Source organism: Haliotis rufescens, unplaced genomic scaffold, assembly GCF_023055435.1.
Source record: "Haliotis rufescens isolate VD_foot unplaced genomic scaffold, xgHalRufe1.0.p SCAF_58, whole genome shotgun sequence".
Classification (NCBI taxonomy): Eukaryota; Metazoa; Mollusca; class Gastropoda; order Lepetellida; family Haliotidae; genus Haliotis; species Haliotis rufescens.
Genome location: NW_025964312.1, coordinates 791,752 through 811,289, shown reverse-complemented (window position 1 = coordinate 811,289; position 19,538 = coordinate 791,752). Strand labels below are relative to the sequence as shown.

General features: G+C 39.1%; 1 protein-coding gene across 1 annotated transcript; it reads left to right on the top strand.

The window, feature by feature from the left end:
- The first annotated feature begins 287 nt into the window (after positions 1-287).
- Positions 288-18,207, top strand: LOC124112819 (caspase-3-like). Its single transcript, XM_046472976.2, has 8 exons — positions 288-621; positions 1,689-2,244; positions 5,328-5,374; positions 5,561-5,737; positions 16,691-16,910; positions 17,058-17,144; positions 17,339-17,448; positions 17,656-18,207. The coding sequence occupies exons 2-8, from the start codon at positions 1,701-1,703 to the stop codon at positions 17,779-17,781; spliced, it is 1,311 nt and encodes a 436-aa protein (XP_046328932.2). The 5' UTR covers positions 288-621; positions 1,689-1,700; the 3' UTR covers positions 17,782-18,207.
- The last annotated feature ends 1,331 nt before the right edge of the window (positions 18,208-19,538 follow it).

Genomic DNA, 19,538 nt, shown 5'->3' with positions numbered 1-19,538 from the left:
TCGCTTTATAAGTGCTATTATATGGGACGCGACGTTAAACACCTCACCTGTTTGACATTGGTTTGCATCACAGAAGCTGAATCTTCACCCACTACGAGTGTGTTTATTATATATAAGAGGTTTAAGCGTATGATAAGGACCCGTTTTCCGAACGGATGGCAGAAACAAAAACTTATTTCAGTCTACACGATTATACAGATAACCTCCTTTATGCCGGGGAGGTACATGTACATATGTTGTATCCGGAAACGTAGATTAACTGCATGTTTGTACATTTTGTGTCCTATGTAAAGAGATTGTGGTTTCAGATTACAGATTTATTGTGATCACTAGGCGTTAACGGGAGGTGGTATATGACTGTATTATGGTTTGGCAAGAGCCTGTGTAAGCCTATGCCTCCTGCCCCATGGTTAGCAGTTAGAAGCCCCGTACCCGCAACAAGAAATTAGTGTGAACAATTTTGCTGGAAATGGATATGGAGAAAGACAGCGAGTTAGCTCACTGTCCCTTCCCACTTGCACATGTGACGCTCAGTGTCATGCGCATCAACCATGTCGACTGACCTACATATGACAGGCGCCCTGCACTCGAGAGGTGTGACTTCATTACGGATACAATAAGGTGATTATGTACGTTCTATTATTTTTTGGGAAGCACCTTACACATTGTTATTACATTAATGTATAGATCCTCTTCTAGGAAGTAAACTTTAAGTTTAGATATCTCCTCATAGTTAGGATTGTGATGTCGTGTTCGTAGTTCCACCCTGTAGTGTCAATTTGTGATTCTTAATACACGTTCAGTTGACCTGAAAGGTTATCCTGCCTCGGAGAGAGTTCAACAACAGACATCCATATGACGGGTGATGGTAAATTTACTTTAATCCACACAGCATAGCATTACACATCTATTTCTGTCCCGACTATGAAAATTAAAACGAAACAAGGAAGTATTTACAAGCGAGCTGGCAATAGCGCGTTTGCTGCCATGTCAACACAGGTAAGTACTGCACTTGATAGTTAATAGCATAATAGAGTTTAAATACATATGTATAGTGTACAGACAAGTATAGAACCAGTGCAGTTCAGCATTCTGAAAAACACAATATCCAGCAATGTATGAGTTCAAAGGTTACCCATGAGTTATCTCCCGTGTCTATGTCTGTGAAATAAAATGAAGAAAGTGTAAACTGCCAATATTCGAGGAGTTTACACTGCTGTTAATGTGTGTGACATTGATAAATAAAGTCGATGTTAAAATGATACAGATGTGATTTGCGGATTGTGTGCCAATTTTGTAAGCACATGCACTTGTACATGCACATGCATGACCTACTTACATCCCTATTGGGGGCGGTCGGGTAGCCCAGTGGTTAATGCGTTTCCTCGTCACGCCGAAGATCCGGGTTCGATTCCCGATATGGGTACAATGTGTGAAGCCCATTTCTTGTGTCCACCGCCGTGATATTGCTGGGGTTTTGCTAAAAGTGGCGTAAAAGCATACTCACTCACTACATCCCTATCGCGTTGCATTCTCACACTATACTTACACCATATCATATACGCATAAGTAACACATTTCTGTAGTTGTGGAGCATTACATGTGAGTCTAATACATTGATATTCTTGGTATTTATACAGATATTAGCTGTGACGTGGGTTTGCAAACATTTCTGGTTGTTATTGCAGTGAAAGATAAGGATGGAAGACTTTGACTTCCCCCCGGTGCCATCATCTCCACCCAGCAGTCCAAATCCTCCACCTTCCGATGAGCCTGACTTAGAGTGGTGTTTGCAAAGAATGCATGATGTTGCTTTAATATATGTCGACGACGACCAGGAGGAAGCTTTTAACATATTGACCGAAATGACTAAGGGGACAAAGCTTGATGTCCGTCTGCAGACAGACGAGGTTTTTGGCGGAAGTATTGTTGAGAGACCTTGGATAATTGCCAAACTATGCTGGCTTGTGTTAGTAGTTCAAACACATCGTACAACCAACGACATGGTAGCAAAATTCACTAGAGACGAACTAATTGCGAAAATTCGTGTCACAGAGGCCAAGGATTATATTCGCCCCCTTTGCACTGAAAAAGGACTTCCAAACTTATCAGGTCTGGCATCTATTGAATCATTACTTTGGGTTCCATCAGCCAAAACGAGAACGAAGACAAAGATTGAGGACTATATTGAATGGCAAAAGAAACAGGATGTAAAACGGCGCATCGAAAATTTGAAACTTGAAGGTAAAGTGCCACATAAAAAATTGATATCCATATTTGTCCGATTGAAAACCTGCATTCTTCTATATCACTTTCATCGGGTTGCTCTTGACTTGAAACCTTTTAGTCCGAACCACGCTACTGCCACAAAATCCTGGTTACACGATGGAAACATCAATTTATTGTCATGAGGACAGAGCAACATACAGACGGTTTCACTCGAAACGGTGCCGTCCACATGTCTAATTATGTCTATCGGATACATCTACATCTACTTAGAATAGGCAGCTATGCTTGTCGTAAGAGGTGACTAACGGGATCGGGTGGTCAGATTCGCTGACTTGTTTGATACATGTCATCGTATCCAAATTGGGTGGATGGATGCTCATGAAGTCAATCACTGGAATATAGCTGAAATATTGCTGAGTGCGACGTTAAACAACAAACAAACATCTACACGGTATCAGTTTTATAGGTTTCCCCAAGGCCCACTTGCACAAAATGATCTTAGCGCTAAGATGATCGTAACTACCATACTTCAACATAGGCTTACGATAGTCTTAGCGCTAAGATCGCTTCGTGCAAGTGGGCCCTGGTGGTTAATTGCAGGCTTTGTATAAATTCCTCAAAATGCAAAATGTCCATCGATGTTCTGTTTGTATGGACGTGATTTAATGGCTGGTTAAACATATGCACAACGAATGAAGAGAATTTGATAATACTGGCTGGAAAACGCTTTAAAATCATTTCTGACAACACTCGCTACCAACAGGTTCTTTCGAAACTGACAGGTTAGCTGTTGTTTTTCTGTTATGATATTTTTGTGTCTTCCAAGTTCAACAAGAGTTGTAGACATCATTTTCAATGATCCCCCAACACATAATTTACACCACTATATTGCACCATTTTACGCCCTATGGAATCTGTTTGGGCAGATAATCGAGACTGATTATTCACATATTATATTGCAGTGACATAATAAAACAGATGCGCTTGCAACCTAGGCACAGTACCTCTTGGTTGTTTAAGTCGATAATGGGGAAAAATGAAACAACATTTAACCAGCTTTATCAAATTAACAGTTGAATTTCGTTTCGTTAAAATATGTTTCACGAAAATAGATTGTATTCTTTTCTGTAAAATGGAACATTATAATGGTTGACTGATGTAACAAATACATTCTTGAAAATTATTATTATGAAATGAACATTATTTTCGAAAAGAAACCTAACGAATGTATAAATAAATAATGGTCGTCAGTTTGCAACAAATTTGCCAAACAGCACGAAAACAGTTGAGAACACACAGCTGCAATGCAACTTACATTTTCCCTGTGAACATGTGCACGTGCTTCATGGGATTTACGATAAAAGTGAATTTAATCAGTAGAAATTGCAAAATATGCACAAAGTTGCCCGTATGAAATTCTGGTATAACCATGAGCAGGATTGTACTCCCTCATCACATGAAACCGTTTAAAACAACAGCCATTCCTCGACTAATCGCAGAGCAGAGGGAGAGAGCCATTGGTATGTTGCAAATTGGAGCGACGCAGGAGCACGATGCTAAGATCATTGGTTTTCTCAAGTGCGCCATCGCCGGACTTGTCACACGTCACAGGCAAACTGGCAGTACTGCAGACAGGCTGAGGAGTGAAAGACTCAAGGTCACGACCCCACAGGAAGACCGGTATTTACGGGTGCTTCACGTAAGGTCAAGATTCCTAACCGTGTCATCATCATCAGCCTTGGACACCCAGTCAGCAGAAGGACCGTTGCTGGTTGACTCCGCCTGTATGGGTTCCGTTCCCATTGACCTTTCAAGGGCATGGCGATTACGTTTCTACACCGACGTCACAGACTGAGATGGGACAGGACAGTAGAGCAGTGGCAGCATAAAAATCGGCGAAGAGTGTTCTTCAGGGACGAGAGTAGGTGCCAGCTCTTCAAGAAGTGGAGCCTCATGGAGGTGGTAGTGTCATGGTCTGGGGTGGCATCCTCTGGGACCAGAAGACAGATCTGATCATCATCGACGGAAACCTCACTGCACGTCGTTACATTGATGAGGTTTTGCGGCCTGTGGTACTGCCTTTCCTGCAACTACACCCAGCAGGACAACGTCACCCCTCGCATAGCTCTAGTTACTAGCGACGTTCTGAACGCCAACAACGTGACCGTATTACAGTGGCCAGCCAGATCACCGGACCTGTCGCCCAAAGAGCATCTCTGGGACCAACTGTGACGCAGGATTCGGAAACGTCAACAGCCGCCATTGTCGAGGGATGCCTTGGCAATTGCCCCTGCAGAAAGAATGGCGTAGGATGTCTAATCAGGATGTCAGGAGACTCGTGTACTCAGTTTGAAGTCGTATTAGGCCCTGCGTCGTTGCTGGAGGTGGTCACAACCTATACTGAGCCATGTGTCTAGCACGGGACGTCAAAAGAGGACCCGTGAAGATCAGACCCGTCTTCAGCAAACCATGCTTGCCGTAAAAGGCGACTATGCTTGTTGTATGAGGCGACTAACGGGATCGGGTGGTCAGGCTCGCTGACTTGGTTGATGCATGTCATCGATCCCAATTGTGTGGATCGATGCTCATGATATTAGTCACTTGATTGTCTGGTCCAAACACGATTATTTACAGACCGCCGTCTTATAGCTGGAACATTGCTAAGTGGGGGGTTAAACAACCATCCATCTAACCAACATTAAAAGAAATCCACGTCCATTCTGTGGGTGTGATTGTATACTGGACAGTGCACCCAGCATGATAAACGTGTCTGGAGAACTTTTAGTGTATGTTGGTTTTTTTATCTTGTCATTTTCAAATACCCCTATTGAATATTTTTTTATTATAAAACATTAACTGTTACTACATTTTGCGTCTATTTTGATTTAGACCAGAAAATTATTAGGTTGCGTTTCTTTTGCCCGTTAGTTTAGGTTCCTTGTATACTCTAATATTCGGAGTGATTCACAATTTCTACCTTCTATTTCCTTTGATATTGTGGCGTCTCATAAATAAGACACTATCAGAGGAAGGAAAAATATTTTATTTTTTGAAGTATGATATTAATATTTACTGTCATATTTGCTACCTGATTGCAGCTCCGGTGAAACTCTGTGACCCGACAACCAAACGCCTCTCTCCCGATGTAAGTACTTTAAACCTGTTACTGTTACTCGGTCCTTTCAAGCTTCTTGTTTACACTGTAATGGCATGGATGTCTCCTCGTGATTTAATAGTCCATGATCGTCGAGATAACCCAAGATTTCCTTTGCCTTTGCAAAAACTTTCAACATAATGAAAACACATAATGGTTGCTTCTTCATGTTGTTAGTTACAGGAATATGATATGAGAGGCGGTCAAAAAGGGCTACTGTTTATCATCAACAACTACGAATTTACAGAAAGATTTTCCAGAAGAGATGGCAGTTGTAAAGACGCAGAGTCTCTGAAAACATTGTTTGAGCAGTTTGGATTTAAAGTTGAAACGGAGAACAATCTGACAGCTCAGGTATTACTTTGAGTTTATAGTTTTATTGAGAGATGGATGCATAATTTATTATGTTCATGTACATTTTCTCAGATCAGTTCTATCACCGGTCACAAAACTCACATGTGGATAATGAGTGACACTGTAATTTAAACATACGGTTGACCCAACGATATATGAACCTTCTGTTCATTTAAAACAAAATGAATAGGCAATTTCTTAACGGTAGCATTGACACGTGGTATTCATCACATTAATACCTGAACTAAAGCAGCATTAAATAGAGATATATACACAGCAAAAAAAATGCAGTTTCCGGTATCCGGATACCTGCCGGATACCACCGGACACTTACCCAAAACGCGTCCGGGTATCCGGTGACAGATACCTTGCCGGATACCAGATCCGTGGTATCCGGCATGGACACCTCACCTGAAAGTATGCCACCTGGAATCTGGGTATCCGGCACCGGATACCTCACCGGATACCTCAATCTGGGTGTCCAAGGATCCGCACCGGATACCAAGAATCCGGCACCGGATACCTCATTCTGAGTTTCCAAAAACTTGTCACAATTTGGGGGTGCATTTTGTTCAATTAAGTGTGAAACACCTAAATATATATTGGAAACTAACCATGAAAATTGAACATTGCTGAAGGTATCCGGCAGGTATCCGGCAGGTATCCAGATGCAATTTTTCGAGATGTCTTATTTCTGGTAAATAATGTTAGCCTGGGCATATCAGATAGCTGTAGTAATATTCTGTGTCATTTTAGTTGTAAATATCCCCTTAAAGTTGAGATCTATGGGCATGTACTTTTGGAGAAGACATTTTTTTCAATTTCATCTATAATTCTTTTTAGATGTTAAGCTGTTTAATGAACAAACATCAGTTCTAATACATGTATGATGATATCCTTAAATTTCATGTTCAGACTTCCAGATTATTCTGAGTGAAAGTATAAACTCATCGACTGTGTGCTCACTTGGGCCTTTGGTCCTAGTGAGATGATAATATGATTATTTGTAAAGGTACAAGTACTTGTTATGAGCATACCAGCTTCATTTAAGTTTGAAACACAATATGCCTCACTCTGAGGGTGACATGTACCAGATTTCATCACACTACAGAGAGCTGTTCCTCAGTTACTGTGAACATTTTTACTGAAAGACATTGAAAGCTAATTTGACCTTCAATATCAGTTGCGACTATTTCAAAAACAATTGTAAAGTGCTTCATTCAGTGTAATATTGACAAACATATGACAATGATATACAACTATGTGTATAAGAGTTATTTAGACTTCTGCAGGAAAAGGCACATTAGAGAACAAGAGTCATCAGAAAGATGACATATCCCCCCGGCAGCTGTCTGTAAAGTAACCACTAGTGCATTTCTGTATGTAATGAGTCAACAGTTGAATGTTCTTTAAGAAGCATACATTGTTTACCCACAAAAGATCCACCATGGTCAAATCCATATGAATGCCAAGTTTCGATCAAATACATTGAATGTTTTTCGAATTCTGCCCCAGAAATGAACCTCATCCCCAATTGAGTCTATGTCCAACTTGATTCCATTAAAAAAAAAAATTTAAAATAAAATTAGAAAAATCCCAAAATTTGAAAGGCACCACTTCAGTATGTGCAGGATAGCTTTGCCAAGTTTAGATCAAATACACTGAATGGTTTTCGAATTCTGCCCCGGAAACGAACCCCATCCCCAATTGAGTCTATGTCCAACTTCATTCCATAAAAATTTTAAAAAACAAAAATTAGAAAAATCCCAAAATATCAAAAGGCACCACTTCAGTATGTGCCTGATAAGAGTTGCCAAGTTTCGATCAAATACACTGAATGGTTTGGGAATCCTGCCCCGGAAAAGGAAATGATTACGGACGGACAGACGGACAGACAGGCTGATCACTATATCCCCCGTATTATATGCCGGGGGATAAAAAGTAAGTGTATGACCTGCTGCCAACTTCTATCCCTGCCCTTAGGAAGAGTTTGGCCATTAACAATTTTTTTGTCTGGCTGTGACATTGACCTTTGACATAGCAGATCAATGTGTTATTCCAAAGATGTCCAAGCAATGCATGGTTTTATACGATAACTGTGGCTATCAAACTGAGGCAAAATATTGGAAAATCCCCATTTACACAGCTGGCTAAAGAAACAAACAACAAACAAATTATCAATTTCTTTTATTTATATGCATATATCACACATTGAACAGTGTTCATATAATGGTTCCTGATGCAGTATGCACTTTCCTCCTATTCTTCAATACTCATAACAGAGCGGGATAACTGTTCGCTTGAAAGCATCAGCAGACCATGCTCACCAGTTCAGAGTTACTTGCCCTCAAACATCCTTTTCCTTCTATATTGCCATGGAAAAACAGGAACCAGGATGAGGGGAGGCCAGATGGGCTCTATCCCTGTTGCATTGTGTTAGTAGAATTGTGAACATTCTATTTGGTGTTTGGGTCCACATTTATAGACAAGCAGTCGCAAACATCATTCCTTTCAAGTGATTACCACATGGACAAAGACAATAATTTCTTCAACGTCCTTGAAGGATCCCACTCCGACTTGGCATTGGTTGGTCTTCTCACATTTGCCTGACCACCCTTTGTGAGTGTGTCCCAGTGTCAATTGGCATATAACTTCTCGGTAGGCTCCCATTGAAATAACAGGACTCTCCTCATCGCTGTCTGCCAATCACTTCGGATATCTGGAAGGGTCCTTCCAGACTGTCAACCTGTCATCCGGGTATCTCAAGCTGGACTTCAGTTTCTGCAAAATTATGTATAAAGATTGTAGCAAAAGAAAAGAATTGTTGCAACATGTACTTACAGATAAAAGGCAGCAAATTCACTTAATTTATCATCTTTGAGTTTTGTTATATACCAAACATTTGAGATATATATTGTTCCATGCTGATGAGTTGAAACAATCATTAACTGACATCTCTTAAAAATGTTCCTAGCAACCTATGCTTGCCATACAACCCAAAGTAATAGATGAGGTAGCAAGTGGGCTCATTGAAAGCTCGTAATCGTACCCAATAACATGGGATGTTGTCCATAACAGTCATCATCGGTGCGTCTGGATCGAGCTCATAACATTAATCTCTGGTTTGTCTAGTTGAGATTTGAGATTTGATTAATTTATAATCCTTGTCATTTAGCCGAACTATTGCTGGATGTGGTGTTAAATGAGTGAATTGGGTTTAACGCCTCTTTGAACAGTATTCCAGTTACATCACGGCATGTAAGCTTGATGTGGGAAGAAAGCCCGAAGTGATGCAGGTCTTACATGTTTACCACTTTGATGAAACCCACAAGCAAGTGTATGATGCTACCCTCGATTCAAACCCACGACCATTGGTTTCTGTCAAGCCCAAGAGATGCAACTATGCACAGGAAGTTGTAGTGCCTTTGATAATTAGGCCATCCATGCCAACAGGTGATAAAGAACAAGCAAACTGAAGAAATATTTGCAGAATAGCTACATGAACATGATGAACCAAACAGAATAATTTCAAATATTTACCACTCACTGCTACTCTTCTCTTGTTCCTCATTGCTTCCCTTTTTCCATTGATGCTGTGCAGATGACCGACTCATTCATTCATCCAGACATTCTGCAAACATAAGTAGCATTCACATTAGAGAAATGTCCAAACTGTACATGCTGTACATTGAATTCAGTTGAAAAGGCCCCAGTTGAGTTTCCAACTTAGAACTGTCCTTATTAAAATATTTCATCCCAAACATTCAGAGATAAAACATAACCCCATATTTAACAACTGTCAAACAATTATTTGACAACAAAGCCAGGGTCATTCAACATACACTTTACATAAGGAATCACTTGTTGCAAAAAAGATCCTCGCCAAGGTCAGAGTCATTCCATGAAATATTGAATGATTAAGTTATGAAGCTTATACAAAACAAGGACATAACAGTGTAATTATAACAATATCCTAAGCGTAAAAAAAATAAAGTCTTTGGTGGCCATTATTGTAAATTATAATCTGTATTAGCATCCCACGAAAGTTAAGAGTTAATAATCGTTCCTAGATCTTGGTACTTTTCTTCATTATCTATAAAAAAGCGGATCTAATTTGGATCATCTTGTTTTGACCACAAATCCATTACGCCTCTTATGCTAACAAACAGTTGACCATAATACTAAAAAAAGGACCCTTGGCGTTTACGGTAAAGTATGTAGAGCTGGAAAATATCTACATCAATCCGTTCCATAAGATCTCTGCACAGAAATCATAAGGCCTCGAAGCCCTGCTACGTACCTGGCAATGCCAATCGCCTTTCCAAATACTGTTGACTTCCGCGTTGTGGATGGCTGAGAGGAACTTCGGCCGGCATTTCCGTGGTGGAGGTGAATGAGAACAATGTATCGATACACGAGGTAAGCTTATCGTAATCAAGAATCACAGTGTATATCGATACACGAGGTTTGTTTACATCCATGTTCTAAAATGGCGCCCTGGACCGTAGGGGAATATGGGTAAAATGGCTTGTTCCGGGTTAACACTAAGCTGGGCCCCGTCTCTAATATCACTTTATTGTTTGGCGCAAGTTGACGACGCGCATAGGGAGCCGTGAACCAGGTTAACACGACATAAGCTGGTTCCCGGCTCTCTATGCGCGTCGTCAACTTGCGCCAAGTTATATAAGGGACGAGGCCCAGCTTATACACTGAACACGATCGGTCATTTCGTCAAAACTGGCCAAATATTGAGATTGCAGCTGAGGTCATGCTGGCAGCTGAAGTGACACATTAAGGTAAGGAATATGTGAATATTACAATGATCACGTATTAAAGTAATTTACCACATGTAAGCCTGTCACATGTGACACATTAACTTTTATAGCCAACATGTAAGTAAATGTATAAATATATTTTTATATGACAAGTAGCCTGTCTATCATATGTTAGTATTTGCTTATGTTGTAATGTAGAAATATGTTTACTTTAACTGGATAATTTGTATGCTAATGTGACTCACTGTCTTAATTCATATACTCCCTGTACTCTGTGAGAATGATTAATAGCCTCAACATATTTTCCAGATGTGAAGAATCAAGAACAGCTTTAATAACAGGGAAGTTTTGCATCAGAGATCATTGTGAAGTGGAAGAAAAGACATTTTAAGGGTATGAACATTTTCACTTGAACTAGTTGAACAATAACCATGATGACAACTTTATCATGGGGTAATTTTTGGTGGTGGGGTAGCCTAGCGGTTGAAGCGTTCACTCTTCGTGCTGAAGACCCAGGTTTGATTCCTGCCACATAGCTGCGATATTGCTGAGTGTGGCGTTAAACATCAAACAAAGCTTACAGCCGCATACTTACTCACGTGGGGATTCCAGGTTGAAGTTAGTCCCATCAACATGATCAACCTATGCTAGTTGTGAGAGATAACTTAATGGATCGGGTGATCAGGCTCCCTGACTTGGTTGATCCATGTCATTGTATCCCAATTGTGTGGATCGATGCTCATGATGTCAATCACTGGATAGACTGGTCCAGACTTGATTATTTACAGACCGCCGTCATATAGCTGGAATATGGCTGAGTGCAGAGTTAAACAACAAACACCAACATGATTCTACAACCTGCTCTTGTGGATACCATTTTGAAGATCCTACACATAACTTCTTTTCGGGTCTTAACTATTGCAATATGTTCTACTACATGTGTTTTAAACACATATTTTTTTTATAGTGAACTGGATTTGCAAACAAGCCGATGGCTCATCTAAATGATGCTGAAATACAAAATAAGTATTAATAAAATACTAATTCTATACTATTGCAAACTATCAGCTGAGCAATAATGTAATCATCTGATTATAAGTAGATAATGAATGAGAAGTCCATATTGATTAAATCTACCAGATTCTGAGATAAATGCACGTATTGATTGATTTATTTCAATGTTTTCCTGTACATAATTTTCAACAATTCCATATAAAGCTTTCTTATATCATATCCATGCTGTATAATAATACCTATTATTTCTAATAGTAGCATAATTTGGACACACAAATAGGTAATGAATGGTATTTTTATAACAGGTCCCACACATGCGGGATAGGTCATTTGACATGAATCAGTTTTATGTGAATTTAAATCACTACAAGCTGATCTGAGTCATGAAAGGATATGCCTTCGATTCTGTGAAAATGGAAATGCTAAAACATCTCCCAATATTAACCATGCTATTACAGAATCTGTTCACTTGTTTTTGTATGTAAAATATTTTTGAACGATTACATCCATCTAATGATTGTTTGTATTTGTGATATGCCAGTAGAGGTATATGTGTACAAGCATGTGCATACACATAAAAAAAATTATGTTTGTTTGGCTAGGTACCAGTATATGAATAGGTTGTTTAGTGCGACTTGTATATTAGCATCATCATAGTTTCAACAGACAGTTTATGTATATCAAATGTTAAATGTCTTTGTAGGGAGAATTGCATATCAAAACTGTCATTATTTTATTACTTATGAGTAGAACTTTTTAAGTATCTGGCATGATACATTTCCTTGGTCCACAGACACATGTTACCAGTAAACTGACTTGATAAGTAGCATAACAGTCAGTGCGGTTGGAAACTAATTAAGCCGTCACTACTCAATTAAGTAATTAACAGACAATTGCAAGTGATAATACTCACCTGACACTAATTGCCCTGTTAATCCCTAATCCACCATGAGTTGACATTGAGCTCATCTTGCTAATGAGCTGTTGTGAGCGTAACGAGATGATAAACATCAAAGGTGGGGCAGGCTTTGATCAAGTGTTCTGTAGAAGAGATTATGTCTCTTGTTTAATGTTTATTTAGGATTAGCTTCATCCCTTGATGCGACCAAGACCATACTTGAGGTTATCAGACAGTTTGTCTGGATACAGCCTGATGTCTCAACTGTACTTATTGGATTCTGCCTTGTAGCAAACTATGTGTGTGACAAGGACTTTGACCACTCTGTGCAGATGCATAACAATGCATAATGAACTTGGGGTATGATTCAATTATGTCACACAAGTCAAAGATAGGTTCCACTGTATTTAGAAACAGACGATAGATGCAATACTGTGTAACTTTATAACAATCAAATGATTTACAATTACCCTTGAAAAGTTCCAAAACCAAATAGAACTACTTAAATTATGATTACACTTGACCAATATATTTGGCAGTTTTTGCCGTTATTGTTAATCTGAATTAAAGATAGGATAAATGATGAAAATATGATAATGCATATCACACACAAGTGTGTATTATACGCAAATAAATAAGTCTTGTATACATTGATTAATTGGAAAGGGTCCTAATTGGGATTGTTCACTAGCCAATATATTAGCAAATATTCCCATGGGCGCTTATTAGAGCGAGGCGCTTATTACGTCAAATACTTTAGTTCTATTTTTATGTATAAGAACCTATTTTATGCAATTTGCATTGCCATGTTTACCTTTCCTTATGTTTTGATGTAATGCAAACATTTGAGAAAAATTCAGGTGAGCCTGCCTTATGGCACTACAGGAATTGTTTTCAGAAGATCAATTACAATTTTGTATTTTCTGTACAATTTACTGTTTGCTATGGCTTTTTTACATTGGTTAACATGGTTTGGTTAACAGTTGCTTGATAAATTGTCATTACCTTACTCATTGAGAAACCAAATTTTTACCCTTTGTCAATATATGTGTGTTTCTTATATTTTTAATAACAAGCTTTTAAAGATGTTATAAATTGTTTCAGGCACCTGGATTTCACAATGACACCAGATCAGACAAGTCATACAAAGGACTCTCCGGATGATGAATAATCCTCCCCAGAACAACTAACAGGTTCACCTCAGAAAGTGATGATTCTGAATGAATAATGCCACATCAGTGTGATTCTGTAGGTTGTTTTATTACGACATTAATCAAGTCTAAAGGAATCAATACCACAGCAGTGAGACTGTTTATGTGGTGTACACTGACGCTGACTATACAAATCTGAATGACTTTTGTGGTTTACTGCACAAACATAATTGACTTTAGATATTCTTCTACCTTGAAATTCTTCTGAGATTTGACTAATTTGTTTATTTAGAAAATGGCATTGAAGCATCTGTTTCTGTTTTTGAATGTTCTTGCAAACACCTCTGGTTACTGAACCAATGAAATGTCATAAAATCAATAAATATGATTTTTTATCTTAACAATTTTTTTGTTTTGCTTCTTTAAAGAAATATGATATTGATCATTCATAACATAGGTGCTGACATATATCAAATATACTAATGCCCTGAATGTTTTCCTACAATTAATACAGCTCACTGAACGAAGTTTTTAGTTCCATGTCAGTAGAAAAGTTACATTGATATTTTTATGTACCAGTACTTTATTAGGTGTTTTCTGTGGATGCCATTAGTCTTATGCACCCATTTGGGTTAATGATATTCTGTTTCGAACTTCAATGAAACTCGTCTGTCAAGATGTAACAAGTATTGATACAGTTCCAAAATAAACTTTTAATCTCACCAGGAACAAAGGCCCAAGTGAGCACATAGCCAATGACTTTCATTTTTTTGTCAGAGTGAGTATGGTGTTATGCCACTTTATGAGCAAAATTCAAACAATATTATGATGGGTGACACCAAGCAATGTACCGATGTGGTGAATCGAATGCTTCAACCACTAGGCTAAAACAAACTGGGAATATGAAGATGATATGTAAGGATACCATCATACCAGGACTGAATGCTTTTCATTTAATACGCTGAACATCTAAATTGAAATATATATGAACTTGAAAAATGTTTTCACCAAAAGTACATGCCCATAGATCTCAACTTCAAGGGGATATTTACAACTAAAATAGCACAGAATATTACTACAGCTATCTGCTATGCCCAGGCTAACATTATTTACTAGGAGAAAGACATCTCGAACAATTGCATCCGGATACCTGCCGGATACCTGCCGGATACCTTCAGCAATGTTCAATTTTCATGGTTAGTTTCCAATATATTTTTAGGTGTTTCACACTTAATTGAACAAAATGCACCCCCCAAATTGTGACAAGTTTTTGGAAACTCAGAATGAGGTATCCGGTACCGGATCCCTGGACACCCAGATTGAGGTATCCCGTGAGGTATCCGGTGCCGGATACCCGGATTCCAGGTGACATACTTTCCGGTGAGGTGTCCATGCCGGATACCACAGATCTGGTATCCGGCAAGGTATCTGCCACCGGATACCCGGACGCGTTTTGGGTAAGTGTCCGGTGGTATCCGGCAGGTATCCGGATACCGGAAACTGCATTTTTTTTGCTGTGATAGGATTAGCCGTTATTTAGGCTATTTATTTAAACGTTCTCTCGAAGCCTTGCCCGTCACAAGTTGAGTCTGCTCATGCAATGTATAAAACAGAACAGATATTTGCACGTCAACTATTAGCTCAGCCTTCACGTGTATAATTACACATTCATCAGGCGACTAACATGATCAGGTGGGCAGGTTCGCTGACGTGGTTGATGCATGTTATTTCATCTCAATTGCATTTGTCGATGCTTATGGTGTCAATCAGTGGATTGTCTTGTCCAGACCTAAATATTTACATACCGCCGACATATAGCTGGACTATTGCTGAGTGCGGCGTTAAAAAATCAAAACAAACAAACATTAGGTGTCTTAAACTACTTCGACCTTCTTTTTTCTCGTTTTCAAGCCTTTTTGCTCTGTATGGTATATGACAAAGCCTTAATAATAGTTCTTCCTATTTTCAGGGCATGAGGGATGCATTTGAGAAACATGTCAAAGAATTTGAGCAGAGTGACTATTGCTGCTTCGCTACTGCCATTTTATCACATGGCAAAAATGGTGGCGTATTCGGCACAGATGCCAACTTCGTGTCTTTCAATACGCTGAACATCTAAATTGAAATATATATGAACTTGAAAAATGTTTTCACCAAAAGTACATGCCCATAGATCTCAACTTCAAGGGGATATTTACAACTAAAATAGCACAGAATATTACTACAGCTATCTGCTATGCCCAGGCTAACATTATTTACTAGGAGAAAGACATCTCGAACAATTGCATCCGGATACCTGCCGGATACCTGCCGGATACCTTCAGCAATGTTCAATTTTCATGGTTAGTTTCCAATATATTTTTAGGTGTTTCACACTTAATTGAACAAAATGCACCCCCCAAATTGTGACAAGTTTTTGGAAACTCAGAATGAGGTATCCGGTACCGGATCCCTGGACACCCAGATTGAGGTATCCCGTGAGGTATCCGGTGCCGGATACCCGGATTCCAGGTGACATACTTTCCGGTGAGGTGTCCATGCCGGATACCACAGATCTGGTATCCGGCAAGGTATCTGCCACCGGATACCCGGACGCGTTTTGGGTAAGTGTCCGGTGGTATCCGGCAGGTATCCGGATACCGGAAACTGCATTTTTTTTGCTGTGATAGGATTAGCCGTTATTTAGGCTATTTATTTAAACGTTCTCTCGAAGCCTTGCCCGTCACAAGTTGAGTCTGCTCATGCAATGTATAAAACAGAACAGATATTTGCACGTCAACTATTAGCTCAGCCTTCACGTGTATAATTACACATTCATCAGGCGACTAACATGATCAGGTGGGCAGGTTCGCTGACGTGGTTGATGCATGTTATTTCATCTCAATTGCATTTGTCGATGCTTATGGTGTCAATCAGTGGATTGTCTTGTCCAGACCCAAATATTTACATACCGCCGACATATAGCTGGACTATTGCTGAGTGCGGCGTTAAAAAATCAAAACAAACAAACATTAGGTGTCTTAAACTACTTCGACCTTCTTTTTTCTCGTTTTCAAGCCTTTTTGCTCTGTATGGTATATGACAAAGCCTTAATAATAGTTCTTCCTATTTTCAGGGCATGAGGGATGCATTTGAGAAACATGTCAAAGAATTTGAGCAGAGTGACTATTGCTGCTTCGCTACTGCCATTTTATCACATGGCAAAAATGGTGGCGTATTCGGCACAGATGCCAACTTCGTGTCTTTCAAGGAAATTAAGGATATGTTTATGGAAAAACGCTGGATACATCATATAAACAAACCAAAGTTGTTCTTTATTCAAGCTTGTCAGCAAGGCGAGTGAGATACAAATATAGTATTGTGAATTCTAAATTGCAATAAGGTTAACTATTTCATACAATTACAACAGTTAGTCCTATTGGACACCTGAAAAACAGAGGAGCATCAGCTAAAAAAACCCCACTAATTTCCTACTTTCTCAGGTCCTACTTTGTTCGCTGAGATCAATGTCAATCCTCGCAAATCGGCCCGGGAAGCACATTATTACTGGGCCTCAGCAACCGTACCTGGTAAGTTCAAAAATTCTTTAACAAAAGGCTAAAACTAAATTGTATTTTTCTTTTGAAAGTATATGGATGAGTTTGGTTTAATGCCATGTTCACATAGAGTACACATAGTGTCACTCATGAACACATTCAAAATTTGCGCGTTCTAAATGTAAGTGAGCATACATACTGAAATATCGTTCATCCTTCTGTTATAGGTTACGTGGCGCTGAGGGATGAAGAAGATGGATCGTATTTCATTCAATGCCTTGTGGATGTATTCAAAAAGTATGCCCATAAATACCCTTTGGGACAATTGATGACTAAAGTGAGCATTACTTTTAATATATCAATTTATCTTTATGGATAACGGATATAATCTAACTTACCCCTGAACATACGTTTCTTCTGATCTGCTCAGAAACACCTGGTGACCTACCTTTAAGAGCATGCGTGGTTTGAACTGTAGTTGAATAAAAGAGGTGCAATATATTAATATATGGTAAATAATGGTCAATGATTGGTGCTTTTGCAGGTTAGGTGCGACGTTTCGCGCATCACATCGCTCAGAGACGAAGAAAGCAGAGTTCAAGTCACTCATTCAAACGAAACCTTAGAAAAGGAGCTGTTCTTCTATCCAGGGATCACAGGACATATCTGAACTCAAACTGTATACAAATAAGTTTAGAGATTGAACTTTAGCATATAAACCTAATTGCTTCCTGAATTCAAGCACACATTGACCTTGTGGCCACGTATAGATTGTCATTTCACGTCAGACAAAACATGTCAAATGATCTGTGAGATAAGATATTAACTCATTATCATCAGAAACAGAGACAAAAATAAAGAAGCACAAAGAGACTGAAAGCAGAAAGGCAGCAGTTTCATATATTGGCTGGTTCGCTCACATTAATGTTTTAACGGGGAGAAAGGTTACAGGCTTTTCTCATGGTAACCATATGGGGAATGGGGCCCGGGTCTTCAGGATGACGAGGTAATGCTTTAACCAGTCTGTCCTACTACTCAACTCCATTGTGTGAACACTATTGCATCATAGCTGCAGTGCATTAAAGTTTAAAACGTATTCATATTTTTCTTTTAGTTTAGTCAGTTTTCATATTGAAACTGTTATATATTGCAATAACATAATACAATACATGTTAAAATGAACGATTCAACAACAGCTGAGAAGTGAACTTCCTGTTGGTCATTCATACTACTGTTATTTATATGAAATATCAACAACGAAACAGAATTAGCTGCAATTTGTATGCGATAATGAACCAATGATTGAAAGCATGTAGCACAGTAACTTCGTCAACATGAAGTGTGCACCAAAAAGAAAACTAAGCAAGTTTTCGTTCTGCACCGCACGTTATTATTGTGACGTCATGTCGCTTATTGTGACGAAAATGATATAACGTTAAAAATGAAAAGGGCCATATTAACAGCTCTTGGGTGAGTGAGTGAGTGAGTGAGTGAGTGAGTGAGTATGGTTTTACGCCACTTTTAGCAATATTCCAGCGGTGGACACCAGAAATGGGCTTCACACATTGTACCCATGTCGGGATTCGAACCCGGATCATCGGAGTGACATGCGAACGCTTAAACCACTAGGCTACCCGACCGCCCCCCCCCCCCCCCCCCCCCCCAAAAAAAAAAAGAAAGAAAAAAGAAAAATTGAAATACATTCTCTTTGTAGATTTCTATCGTGTTTTCTGAACAGAATGCATTGCCACAAATCCTTTGCATTTTGCCACCTAAAATAATTGTACATATAATTGCCCCCAAACTGCCTTCCGATGGTGACTCAAAAAAGAAGTTATGAGCTAGGAGATACACATACTGTGTTTCCAATGGATATAATGAGTTAGGTTACCTGCAGATATAACCATGCTGAAGTGAATGTTAATTGTAGCACGGTTAAATCTACAGGTAATATGGCTAGCTCTACATTGAAAACACACTATGTTTATTTTCATTCTACCATGACCAAATAAACCACGAACTCTTTGGTGTTTGTAAATATATTGATTGAGTGCAATGTTTTGAGTGGGTTGTTGATCTGAATTACGGAATCACAGACAACAGCCTTAAAACAAAATATGGCGCTGTATATGTTCACGCAGTTTGTTCACTCGAACATATGGCAGGCTTTGAAAGCATTTAAAAACGGCAACTTGGTAAGCTAACATGAGGTGGGTACCCCCAAAGAAACAATCACTGGATTGTCTGGTCCAGACTCGATTATTTACAGATCGCCGACACAAAGCTGGAATATTGCTGAGTGCGGCGTTGAACAACAAATGAACAAAACAAACCCTAAATATAACTAAGCAAGCTTTACAAAGGTATCGTTCGACACTGAAAGTCACCATTATGACGTCACATCGCTCATTGTGACGCAAAGATATG